Below are 13190 nucleotides of genomic sequence, written 5' to 3'. Positions count from 1 at the left end.
CAGCATTAGGCGCTGGCATCGTGAAGGAAACGATTGTCTCCAGGACGCGCCATGACTTATCTTTGAACCGCGTCGCTCGTCTTTTCAGCAATCTATTGTCTCAACTAGCGCATCAATGCTTAAGGTGTCCAGCACTTGAGCTGTCACGATTGTCTTTCTCATGGCTTTTGGGCCATTAGTCTGAATCAAAGATGCCTGCCTCTGTGCTTCTCCACGGCTCTCAGAGGCGTCCAGATCTGCACCTGGTTGTAAGTAACTTTCCTGTTTCTCCTGCGTGGCGGCTTCTAATTTATTTTTCTGTTGGCATTGATAACGAAGCTGACAAAGTGTTCTAGGGCGACGAAGACTCTGTGTACGAGCAAGACATCCTCCGCAACCCCGGAAGCATCAAGCCATGGCTCGCCTACATACATTTCAAGTCCCAGCATGGGACCGTACACGAGCGCGCGTTTGTTCTTGAGCGTGCCTGTCTTCAGCTTCCACGATCGTATAAGCTTTGGAAGATGGTATGTAAAGATGATGGTATACTAACTTGGGCAATGGCTGACAGTCTAACAGTATCTTACTTTTCGCGTTAACCACATTTCAAAGCTGAACGCTGCTACTTTCTCGGCCGAATATCGAAAGGTCAACGCCTTGTTTGAGCGCGCGCTGATTCTCCTGAACAAGATGCCTCGGATCTGGGAACTTTACCTCAAGTTCCTGCTCCAGCAACCGTTTGTTACGACCACACGACGAACTTTCGATCGAGCCCTTCGTGCACTACCACTCACCCAGCACAACCGAATCTGGGCCCTCTATAAACCCTTCGTCAATTCCGTTGCAGGAATTAGCGCCGTCAAGGTTTGGCGCCGTTACATGCAAGTCCATCCCGAGGACGCCGAGGATTTTATAGAACTTCTCACGCAGGTGGGTTTCTTCACGGAGGCCATCAAAAAGTATATGGACATCCTCGACAATCCGCGGTTTACGAGCAAGCATGGAAAGGGGCATTACGAGCTGTGGAGTGAGATGGTTGACTTGATGGTCGAACATGCAGCCGAGATTGAAACTGGCCACGAAACTGGCATTGACGTCGACAAGATAGTTAGGAGCGGTATTGTCCGATTTGCCGATCAAAGAGGCAAGCTATGGTGCGGACTGGCCACATATTGGATACGGAGAGGCAGCTTCGAGCGCGCAAGAGACGTGTTTGAAGAAGCAATCACAACGGTGATGACGGTCAGAGACTTCACACTCGTTTTCGACTCATACACCGAGTTCGAGGAGTCTATTATTGGAGCTCTCATGGAGGTTGCTTCGGATCGCGCTGACAAGGGTATTACCGATGAGGAGGCTGATTTTGAACTCGACATACGAATGATGCGCTTCGAGCAGCTCATGGACAGAAGACCTTTCCTTCTCAATGATGTCGTCCTGCGCCAAAACCCAAATAACGTATCGGAATGGGAAAAGAGGGTAGCCCTATGGGGGGACAACAAGCTGGAAGTAGTTCAGACATACACGGCTGCTCTCGCGACAATACAGCCAAAGAAAGCCATTGGGGCATTCCACCAACTCTGGGCCAATTACGCCAAATTCTACGAGCGCGGGGGCGACCTACGAAATGCCCGCATCATCATGGAAAAAGCTGTTAAGGTGCCGTTCAAATCGGTCGCGGAACTGGCCGACATGTGGATTGAATGGGCCGAGATGGAGCTGAGGAACGAAAACTTCGACGATGCTGTTCGGATCATGGCCAAGGCGGTCCAGGCACCCAAGAGATCAGCAGTTGACTATTTCGACGAGACGTTATCACCGCAGCAGCGCGTACACAAGAGTTGGAAGCTCTGGAGCTTTTATGTGGACCTTGTCGAGAGTGTCAGCTCCCTGGAGGACACACGGAAGGTTTACGAACGCATTTTCGAGCTGCGGATCGCGACGCCGCAAACGGTGGTCAACTACGCTAATCTGTTGGAAGAGCACCAGTATTACGAGGAGTCGTTCAAAATCTACGAACGTGGTCTCGATCTCTTCAGCTATCCTGTCGCCTTTGAGCTATGGAACCTCTACCTGACAAAGGCTGTTGATCGCAAGATCGGCATCGAGCGCTTGCGCGACCTTTTTGAGCAGGCCATTGAGGACTGTCCACCCAAATTCGCCAAAGTCATATATCTCATGTACGGCAACCTGGAGGAGGAGCGTGGCCTAGCAAGACACGCGATGCGAATCTACGAACGTGCGACAAGAGCGGTGGCGGACGAGGACCGGGCAGATATGTTCAACTTCTACATCACCAAGTCGGCATCCAATTTTGGGCTGCCATCAACGAGGCCCATCTACGAAAAGGCCATCTCCACTTTGCCCGACAACGAGGCACGAGACATGTGCCTAAAGTTTGCCGACATGGAGAAGCGTCTTGGCGAGATCGACCGGGCACGGGCAATTTACGGTCACGCATCACAGTTCTGCGACCCACGCACCAGCCCAGAATTTTGGGCAAAGTGGGAGTCGTTCGAGGTGCAGCACGGCAACGAGGACACTTTCAAGGAAATGCTGCGGATCAAGCGAAGCGTGCAGGCGCAGTACAACACCGACGTCAACTTCATCGCGTCGCAGGCCCTCGCCCGTAGCCAGCGACGGCCGGAAGATTCGGGCGACCCGGAGGTGGCTGATGCCATGGCAGCACTCGAGCGACAGGCAAAGGCCCCCATAGGATTCGTGGCTGCCAGCGATGCCGCCAAAACGACTAGCACAACTGAGACACTACCAGCTGCAGCAACAAATCCAGACGCTATCGACATCGATGACCTTGACGAATAAGGCGTATAAGTTTCTTCTCGGCGCGATGGCGCATTGGCTAGTTTTAGGTACCATCATACAGACAGGACTTCAGAACCATTCCCGGCTCCAAACCTTGCAATTCAGTTAATTCCTCGTTGTTCTCATTATCAGCCTCGCCGATACGGTGTGACACCCCTTCCCCCACGTACAATCTGCCAGGCGCTCGCTCGACGGATGTTGAACCCTACTTTTACCATGTGGGCCAGACATCTGTTCCCTCGGGTCCTTTCAAAAGCTGTTGTATTACTTTGAAGGCGTCTTGGTATAGCCCTTTTCGGTGTGCTTCTCGTGGAAGCTAGAGGCGTAATTGCGGTCAACATGACCATCACGAGAACCGGGAGTGGCGTAGATGGAACCCTTGCGCTTCTGGAAGCGGCTCGGTGGCACTTTTGAGGCGTCTGAATAAGGGTTGCGTGAGATTAGCATGCACCGGCGCGGATCCCAGCGATAGAGAAGCAGGCGGTCAAGACTCACCCCATTCGTCGGTGCTGGCCCGTCGATCTGCAGGCGACGAGGAAAGCGCGACAGCAGGCTCTCCGTCAAGGACAGATGGCGAGGTGCCAACCTCAATAGACATGTTCTCGGTTCTGGTCTGGTCGTCTGGGCTCAGGATGTAAGCAGACGGCTTGTGTAGCGGAGGGTGATGAAGGGGTGGAACAAACCGGACATGGTGGAGTCTTGGTGTAGGCAGGTGGGAGCCTTTTGTGTTGGTTCAAGGCAAGCGTAACTTCTTGGCCGATGGGATAATGGTTGGCAAGGACCTCGGTTAAAAGTATCGTGAGTTGAGCTGTATCACGGATGGTGACAGGTTCTGAGGTTGGAGGAGATAATGTAAATGACAGGACGATTAGCGGAGAGGAGAGGGGAGATGGAGTTTATGAAGGTCCGGAACGATCAGTCAATCACTATACCCAGTTCCGGTAGCGTTTGGTACGTGTCACTGGTGTCGCCGGACGCAAAGCCAAAGTGAGGGAGGAGGCACTAAGACCGAAGTACCAAGGTAGGCAAGATACGGCAGGAGGCCGTGGATGCACACACCACATCACACCGCGACAAGGAGAGACCATCTACTTTTTTACCTGGTCTAGAACGATGGATAAGCCGGACAGTCACCTGCCGCTTGCCATCTCCTTTCTCAGGCGAGTAAAGCACGAGTTTGAATAACACTGTGTTGCTGTCCCGTCCCAATCGTGTTGATTTGATGAACGAAGCCGTCAATCACAGCTGCTTCTACGCTCTAAGCCAATGAGGCGGGGGGGCCGCCGGCGCACATTCTCTACGTGCCTTGGGTAGTGAGTGACAGTAGCTACTTGAGGTGATTGGCTCCTCTGCTGTGTTACTGATGGGTTTCGGTTCAGGTCACATTTGAGTTTGGATTCGCGAGGTGGGTGTGGTTTGGAAATGTTCTGCTTCGGCAATGAAAAAGCGCAGCCATACTAACGGCCAAGGATGGTCTCAGATGCTGGGTAGGAAGAGCAGCAAGCAGGCGGGCAGAAGGAAGCCAAGGTTCCACGACTTGGAGTGTATCCTAACCAATCGCTGTCTTTGGTGGGGGGATTGCGTAGCTCATCACACTTCCCCTCACATTGCCTATGAATAGGTATATGTTTCTGGGGTGGTGTGATGAGGACTCGCTAGGATGATTAAGGTTCGATCATGTAAGTCGATATAATTGGGTATGCGACAGTTCGTTAGTGGTTTCTCTTGGTACTTGCTACGTTAGGGAAAGGCAGCTTGGATAGGTGGTTGTGAACCTAAAGAAAGAATTGGACAGATGCTCGATGTTGATATTACTGTAAAGCGCAACACCTGCCTCTTCTAATATGCTGTGAACGCCATTGACGTCACACACATAGTATGATCAGCGAATGGACAGATGGAGGCAACGACAATCCCCCAAGCTATGGTGAGACTTGCTCCAGTGGTCTAGAGTGCCTCTTGCTTCTGGTTCATTTATTCACATCATGGTCCATTTTGTCCACACACACTCACACACACCCGCCTTTTCCTAGCCTCCATATCCGTAATCACATCCACATACAGACGAGATCCATTTATCAATCCTCATTCCCTACGTCATTGTTTGTAATACAAGCAACCCTCCGCACACATAACTGTGTCCACGTGCGCACCCACAGTGCCCACCTCGTCTCAGTCAAAAGGTTGCACGTGGTACCTAAGGCACCCAAGCCATCTAAACTTGACTTCGTTATACTGTGTTCTTACCCAAAGGGCCAACTTAGGATGAACAGTTCTGCTGCCATTCAAGACAGTGGGAAATGGTAATGAGGTCTGAACGGCGACATGTGTTCATCCTTAAAAGAAGGTTATGGTTATTGACGCCGGTCTTGACCGGTTTATGTTTTTGGTGTTGGTCTTGTTAAGTCCGGCCGCCACCAATGCACAGACAGCTTTGGTGTTGGTCTGTTGATTGCCTAGGTACTTGGCTATGTCGTTTGCTCCTGATGCAACTGACTTCTCAAACCTCAACCCCTTTTCTTTTTGCCTTTTACCTTCCGTCCCGTCCCCCCCTTCCAGTCCCATGCCATCACGCCACAACCCATATTATCGTCTTGTTTTATCTCATCCCAACGCAATATGTCCTGTGCTGCTCACCACCTCTGTATGCCCTGTTCCCCAGCATCTGACACCCGCAGTTTAGGTTGAATATGATACCCAAGGCGGATAGTTTGCAAGGCATTTTGAACTTGCAAACGAAACAGTCCTGCAGTCATGCAAACCGTGTGACAGTAACCATACCCCGACGACCTTGCAGCACTCGTTGCCATCCCTGCCTCGCCCATCTCTTCAGGCGAGAGAAAGTCATGAGTCAAGGTTGGGCAATTGGCTCTGGGGCCCTCCCTTCCAGCATGAATATTAATCAATATTCCATGAATGAGAAAAGACCATCAAATGCAGCGCATACGACATGATCAGCCATCTGAGCAACGGAATCCGAATGTGGCAAAGTCACTTGCAAGGTGTGGACAAAACAACAATTTGCCAGTAAGCAGTCAAAGATTGGAATTATGTACTATCAGCGACTAGACACAGTCAGAGCCCTCTCCAGATACACGGGCATTAGCATCAGCAGCCTTTTTCTCGTCACCCATCCTTTCCGTCTCCGTGGATCCCTCTTTCGATCCTCGGTGACAGCCCCAAATCCCAACCTGTTTACCTGTCTAGATCTCCTCGCCGTCAGCGCGGAGCTCAGCCAGGTAATCGGGGTCGTCCTCGGGGGCGGCGGAGGGTGTCTGGGCACGCTTGATCATCTTCTTAAGGAGATCGTCGGAGCGCTTGATGGCAAGCATCAGATTGCGGCGAGCAGCGGCAGGTGTGGTGCTGTTGGCCAACTGAACGGGAACGACACCGCCGAATGGTCCGGCACGGGCGGCATTCTGGCAGCGAACCAGGCAGACGTTGGACTGGCCGGCAACGGTACCAGTGCACGTCTGGCCGGCAGGAATAGCGGCCTTGAGAGGGAAGTCGGTCTTGGCACCGTCACGGTTGCGAGAGTTCTCGCCCGGAGGGGTGGTGACGACGTTGATGTTGGTCCAGTCGGCACCAGTGCCGTCGGCGTTGATCATGCAGTCGTAGGGGCCTGCAATTTCCCATGTTAGTCCCGTGCTGGGCCGAGCGCCTGGGCGCGGATGAGTCTGTTCACTTACCACCACCATCAGCGTTGACCTGGTGCAGAGTCATGTCGACAGAGCCGCCAGCGGTAATTTGAGGGAGCATGTCGCCGGTCTCGGCCATCAAGGCCTTGGTGCCGGCCTCGAGATCGTTAGTGCCAGCGCCGATGGTCTCGCCGAATGTGTCGGCTGCCTCGCCCTTGAAGCGGGTGCTGTCCGCCTGGAAGGGGTTTCGGCGTGTTCCATCGCGGGGAGTGCTGGTATCGATGCCGAGGGCCATGCCCTTTCCACCGGCATTACCAGTGGCGGAAATGATGGCAGCGTGGCCAGCAACGATGTCGGCGGTGGCCAGGAGGCCAATGGCGAAAACGCTCTTGATGGAGGAAGACATTTTAATATGAGAGAAGATAAATCCTGTCCGGCAGGGATAATTTATACAATAAAACGTTAGAAGGAGAAGGAGAAAGAAATGGTCGGATGACTTGAAGACTGCTGGATGCTGAATGCTGGATGATGATGAGGAAAGAAGGAAGATTAGGACGGGAGGTCGAACCTGCCTTTATAGGAAGATGGCGGTCCAAGAGTATGAGCGATGTCGAAATATCTGATGTCGGGACGACCGTAACACGCCTCCGTCTCTTACCCTACTCCGACTCCCACGTTTTCGCAACTTGCTTCAATCCATTGCCTACTGTCCTCTGGTACTCTGACGAGGCTGGAGAAAGATCCACCCAGCATCCAAAACCGCCAAGCCAAACATGTTTTTCTGGAGGTGGCCTTGATGCGACATTAATTGGGGGTGGCTCGAATCCAGACAGGCTACCTCTTCTCTCTTCTCCCTCTCTCCTTCTCTCTCTGGCACAGACATGTCGACGACAACTACGACGAAGAGTGCAATATGGTTGGCCAGGGGGTTGATCTCCCGAGTTGGTCTGTGGCGAGGTCAGGGAACAGAGCCTCAAGTGAACCTCAAGCCGGGAGGCGTGTGCAACATGAGGCGATGATGAACAGGGACAGGCATCATAGTTTCGGAGTTGGTGTGGCCGAATGTCGGCCAGAAGGCCCGAGCTCAGGGCCCGAAATCAGGACGACATTGGTCTACTCAGTAACCCACCCATGATGCAGCAGGGATCCCAAAGGGGCAAAGAACAAGCACTTACACGCCTCTGCCGCTCAGGCCCGTATCTTATGTGGCCTTTGAACTTCTCCCTTCCGAGTTTCCTTAAAACGAGTAGCGAAGATTGACGCCGAACACGCAAGCCGTATCGTCGAAGTCCAAGAACGATCCACCGGGCAAGGCTAGGTAGATGATGGAACTGCCAGTTCTTGGCACCATTTCTTGCAGGATGCTGCTGGTTTGCGCGGTTCACATACACTTACACGCGCATGTAACCTGAACAGGGGAAGACGATCCAGGTTCGTGTCTGTTCTTATCGGCTACCCACCAGCATGGTTACAACGACAGCCTCGTTGCCCGGCGAGCTAAATAAGATCAAGGTTAGGTGAAGGGGCTACGCAGGACAAAGGTCCACAGAAACGAGCGATGCCACGTCCATGTTTGGATGCGAGGATGAATAACTATGTTTGGACCCACGACGGGAGCACCCAAAACGGATCTGGAGCACCGGGTACAATAGGTCGCTGCAAGTGATGCAGAAACAAACCACCAAGGAAAAGGTGACGGCCCAATCGAATCTCGTGCTGCATTCAACGGCAAATACACGTGCGCATATGATCTGTTGTCACAAGGCGAGTAACCCCGGAAGAAGAGAAGGTAACGTTCCAAGAGCACTGTAGTCTTACTATGACGCGAGAGCGAAGGACGAACGGCTGTAGACGGAGCAGATCGCTGCAGCTGGCAATGCTAGAAAGCACGCACGGATGGCGTAGTCACATTAAGGTCTGTCGTCATGCGCGTCGAGCAGAGACAGCATAGAATAGGTTTGACGGCAATGGGAATGGCAAATTATACCAACGACAGAACAAGCGCCGGGTAGCAGCGGTAAGTCGGCTGTGCTCTGCAGTAGTGAGTGCTTCTTGCACTGCGGTTCGACCCGTCTGGGTCGGCACAAGGAAGACGACGACCAGTCCCTCGCAACCCGAGTGAGGCGACAAGGACAGAAAATTGGAGCAGGGGCTGCGGCCAATGGAGACGGCGAGAGCAACCCCCTGCCCGTTTGTCTACCCTGCCTCAGGGCCCCTGAGCCTTGCCTGTTTGCGTGTTTTTAAGTTAAGGCCACCACCGATAGCGTTGTCAATAATCGCCTCGAGCCCACAATAAGAGCTGCAATAGTTGCTCACAGTAGACAGCGGTCTGTGAAACAAAAAGATCCGAACGGCTTGTGGAGATACCGGACGCCGTTGGAGCGTGCACATATACGCTGGTAACCACGATCAACATGATTGACCGTCATATGCAAGGCCCCCATGGTGGAGGCAGGGGAGACAGGGCCCTGGGTCGGGGCCCCCGTGACGCATCAGTGACAAGCATTGAAATGCATGCATGCGCTCCCGGGGGAAGGGCTTGGCAGTTGCAGTATGAACCACCTGAGTAATTGCGCCGCCACTAGGCATTAGAGAATAGTAGCGAGGTATGGGTCTCGCTCCGAGGCACACACCAGCAGGCAGGGAGGTTCTTTGGGCCATGTTGAACTACCATTATTCCCTCGAGGCAAAGTAATTGGAAGGTCTGGAAGCAAGGCGCAAACAGTCACGACAGGCCTCAATGAGACAGGCGTCGTTTGGAACAGACTGCATGCATGGGCTGCGCACTGGCCATGAGTGAAACCGAGTAGTCGATGTCCATAACTGCGGAGCCAATCGCAAGTGTATCCGGCCAGCGTCAGTTGAGTTGTTCCTGCAAGACCAGAGGGCCAAGAGCAGCGATGCAGCACATCATAATCGGACACCTTCACCGTAGCCGACTACCGATTCGCGACGAACGGGAAATAAAGAAGTCAGGCCTGGCTGTGCTGTGCGGTGGAGGCTGCCGATCAAACAGAATAATCTCAAATATAGACGCGAACGTGAGAAACGAGGACTGTGTTTCGACGTGGGCTTCCCAGCGACTCTAATTTAAGCCTATAGAATGGATGACATGATGACATGCGACGTCAAAACCTCAGTACCTAGTAGGAACCCACCTGGGTAGGCCTCCCTTTAGCTAAGGCACGGGGAAGCTACAAGCTGTCAGCACGCGGTAGACCCGTGCACTGTGCAGCAAGGTATATACTTGTATACCTAGCAGCTAAGTGCTATGCCCGGGTGTGACAAAAAAAAACCACTAAAAAAACTGGCACGCGTTAATCCACGCAAGAATACTACTTACACTATCGCAAGCAAACAGCACAACATCAAATCAACTAACATACAAATCAATCAAATTTGATGCAAGACTTTTTTTTCTGCCACTGAGTACTTTTTTCCTTATGACAATTACGTCTTGGGTAGTCTAGTTGGTGTGGAATCAACCCACTTGTTAATAGGTATGCTAGTTTTCTTGTCACCTTCGTATTAGGTAGGTATCTGTCATTTGCTATCGTTTGAAGTGGTCCCACCTACCTAGGTAGGTATCAGAAAGAGCATTTGTCTTCTCCGGCGTATGCGTGGCCCTAAGGTAGCCAAATCAACGCCCTACGTAAGGTAACCCTACAAAGAGGGCTTAAGCTTAAGACGCCTGCAGGGTCCTTAAATGGCCATGGTAGCATTCAGGTAACCTTCGCGGTTTTAAGGTAGGTGGCTCCTCTCAGAACACGACCTGCTCCAGGCCCCGTCTCGTCTCACTTTTACCCCTTCGCCCTTGAACTAGGTAGGTAATGCTGTACCCTAGGCGGCAGGCCCTATACGGTATACCCCACCCATTGCTCCGTATGTCTCACCTTTTTACACGCTACCAGTTAGCCGCGCATCAGCGCTTCGTATCAAGACTTTATCTTAACCGCGAACCGTTAGTAAAACCCACACTGCCCTGGAAAAACCCCTCGTTACAGACGTCAACTACGTGGGCAGGCTTGCGATTTGTTCCAGGGAACTGACTTTCCGTTCATAGGCTCCCTCTGACGTTCCGAGCCCGTGCAGAAATGTCCTATATGGCATGTCTCTACGGAGTAGTCTGCATCTGCATCAGAGCCTCCGCCAGCGCTCGCGCTCGCGCCCGCGCCCCCGTCTCCACTATCGCTGCTACCCATCACCACCAAACCCATTGGCTGATTCGAGAAGCGGTCCTGGTCGCTGGCACGAAAACGGCTTCTCGAAACTGACGGATCACAACTTGTGGCCTTGCGCAGCGCACACTCGTTCGCCCCTTCTCCAGAGGCTCTTCACCATTGAGAGAGTCTGCAGCTCGACCTGACACTCTCTCGACTGCCGAGCGTGCTGTGTCATGCTACGTGTCTGGTCCCAGCTTCGACTTGTCCCAACCCGGAAACGCCGCGAGGTGCTGCCGTCATCCCCTTGCCCGTACCTCATGAAGAGAAACTTTGATACTTTTGTGGGCCGTCCATCTCTCCCTTCCCCGTCAAAGATGGTCGCCACCACCAGCAACGGCACAACCACCAAAGCCGTCGCCCCGACTGTCCCGCCGAAGCTTAGTCTGAGTGCCAAAGAGGAACAGCTCAAGGATCTTCTGGTCGATGTTGCCGCCTTCATCGATGCGTCCGGTCGTTCACCCGAGCCCCTCGTCCTGCGATGGGCGGGAGGATGGGTTCGTGACAAGCTGCTTGGTATTGAGAGCCACGACATCGACACAGCCATCAATGCCATGACCGGTTATGCCTTCAGCCTAGAGCTCCGTAACTACTGTGCCCAGGATGAGCACGCCAAGACGCATAAGATTGGCCCAGATGATATGGGCAGCCTCCATAGGATTTCTGCCAACCCTGACAAGTCCAAACATCTCGAGACGGCCACTACACGCATGTTCGGTCTTGACGTCGACTTTGTTAACTTGCGGAAGGAGACATACACTCAGGACAGTCGCAACCCCATGGTGGAATTTGGCACCGCCGAAGAAGACGCTCTGCGCCGAGATGCTACCATCAACGCACTTTTCTACAATCTACATACCGGTCTGGTGGAGGACTTGACAGGTGGTTTGGCAGACATGAAGTCTCGCCTGATTCGGACTCCTATGGATCCATTCCAGACCTTCACCGACGATCCTCTAAGAGTGCTAAGGCTGGTTCGTTTTGCAAGCAGACTCGACTTTTCCATAGACCCCGCCGCGACTGCTGTCATGGCCGACGCTCGCGTTCTTGACGCCTTGAAACTTAAGATCAGTCGCGAGAGAGTCGGGGTTGAAATGGAGAAGATGTTGAAGGGTATGTCTGAATGTGCCTATGCGGCCCTGCCCGCGTATTACTCGTGGACTAACGTAACGGGACTTGAACAGGCAAGCGTCCACACAGTTCCTTGGACCTCATCCGCACTTTGGGCCTATACGAGGCCATATTTATGGACCCAAACAACATTCAGCAGCCAAGGCCGGACCTCTCCAAGTGGCGGATGGTCTACGATCTTCTTTGTAGTCTTGCGTGCAATAGTGTCCCAGGGTCCATTTACGATGTCCTCGTCAAGTCTGACGAGGCCGCATACTACGCTTGGAACCTGGCCGCAGTCATTCCGTATTCACACGTGGAGAATGAAATAAACCTGCCGAAGTCCAGGGTGACGCTGCCGTTGACAACCTTGGTGGCCCGAGAGGGTATCAAGGCTCCAAACAAGCTATGCGATGTCATCACTGCAGCATATCGCCATCGATCCAACATTGTTGCTTTGAAGCAGAGTGTTTGTGCCAGGGATTCGACTGCCACCGAACGGGACACCCTTGGCATGGCAATTCGCAGGTGGGATGGTCAAGGAACCCACTGGCGTGTCCAGGTTCTTTATGCCCTGCTTGTCGAAGCCAAGGAAACGCTGTCGTGTAGCACAGATGCTGGTAAGAAGTCCAAGATCTCATGGCCTGTTTCGCACATCGGAACTCGAGACTCACTCTACTATAGAAAGGATTGATTTTCTCTCGAGCTGGCAGACTTTCTTGGACCATTTGGCGCATCTGGACGTCATGGAGGCGCCGTCTTTGAAGCGCCTGGTCGATGGCCGTATGCTAGCCAAGGAGCTCGGAATTCGCCCGGGCAAGTGGATGGGGCGAGCTTTAGACGTGTGTGTCGCCTGGCAGCTTCGTCACCCAGACGAGACGGACCCGACTGGGGCTATCGATGAAGTACGGCAGAGAGCAGGCGAGTTGGGGATCCAAGGTGTATGAAATGATAACAGCCACCAGCAACAGGCCACGGTCTCTATAGACCTGAACGATCTGGATACCAACAAGGACATTCGCCTTCATCCTTGTATCTGAGGTTTACGTACACTCATGTCTAGGCTTGGGCTATGCTTGGACAGCCTGATAGTGCATCATGTCACGTTTACAGGTTGGGACGGAAGTAAACGGTCTTTCCACAGAAGAAAAGGAAATGCATACCTAGTTGTGACGAAAGGTCCAAGCCGAAGTTTACTCATATTTTTCGGCTGGACGTTTCCCCTCATATCCGAAATTCGGATAGGTTGCATGGGTAAACAAAGAATTGAAATAAAAAGGTACACGTAATACATAAGCTCTGTGAAGCTCGATAAGGACAACACCGTGCGTTGGTGTCATAATGGCACTGTCTCGGCTCATGGTGCCATAGAATTTGGGGAATTGGGAATCCAAGCTCCATTGCTAGTGTACGAACCTCC

At 52.7% G+C, this 13190-nt stretch overlaps 4 protein-coding genes across 4 annotated transcripts; 2 read left to right on the top strand and 2 right to left on the bottom strand.

Annotated features, from left to right (window-relative positions):
• Window positions 1-191: 191 nt before the first annotated feature.
• GLRG_08278 (pre-mRNA-splicing factor SYF1) lies at window positions 192-2802 on the top strand (the record flags this gene model as incomplete). The annotated part of the gene is made up of 3 exons (XM_008098963.1): window positions 192-248; window positions 336-506; window positions 559-2802. The coding sequence occupies 3 exons, from the start codon at window positions 192-194 to the stop codon at window positions 2800-2802; spliced, it is 2472 nt and encodes an 823-aa protein (XP_008097154.1).
• A 264-nt stretch (window positions 2803-3066) lies between these two features.
• Window positions 3067-3492, bottom strand: GLRG_08277 (uncharacterized protein; the record flags this gene model as incomplete). Its single annotated transcript, XM_008098962.1, has 3 exons — window positions 3067-3221; window positions 3298-3423; window positions 3486-3492. The coding sequence occupies 3 exons, from the start codon at window positions 3490-3492 to the stop codon at window positions 3067-3069; spliced, it is 288 nt and encodes a 95-aa protein (XP_008097153.1).
• A 2513-nt stretch (window positions 3493-6005) lies between these two features.
• On the bottom strand, window positions 6006-6846 carry GLRG_08276 (uncharacterized protein; the record flags this gene model as incomplete). Its single annotated transcript, XM_008098961.1, has 2 exons — window positions 6006-6424; window positions 6492-6846. The coding sequence occupies 2 exons, from the start codon at window positions 6844-6846 to the stop codon at window positions 6006-6008; spliced, it is 774 nt and encodes a 257-aa protein (XP_008097152.1).
• Window positions 6847-10977: 4131 nt separating this feature from the next.
• On the top strand, window positions 10978-12937 carry GLRG_08275 (poly A polymerase head domain-containing protein; the record flags this gene model as incomplete). The annotated part of the gene is made up of 4 exons (XM_008098960.1): window positions 10978-11773; window positions 11845-12390; window positions 12455-12711; window positions 12884-12937. The coding sequence occupies 4 exons, from the start codon at window positions 10978-10980 to the stop codon at window positions 12935-12937; spliced, it is 1653 nt and encodes a 550-aa protein (XP_008097151.1).
• Between the last annotated feature and the right edge of the window lie 253 nt (window positions 12938-13190).

This window comes from Colletotrichum graminicola, assembly GCF_000149035.1.
Source record: "Colletotrichum graminicola M1.001 genomic scaffold supercont1.38, whole genome shotgun sequence".
In the NCBI taxonomy this organism is placed as follows: Eukaryota; Fungi; Ascomycota; class Sordariomycetes; order Glomerellales; family Glomerellaceae; genus Colletotrichum; species Colletotrichum graminicola.
Note: the sequence above shows the minus strand (reverse complement) of the source record. Positions and strands in the feature narration are given on the sequence as shown.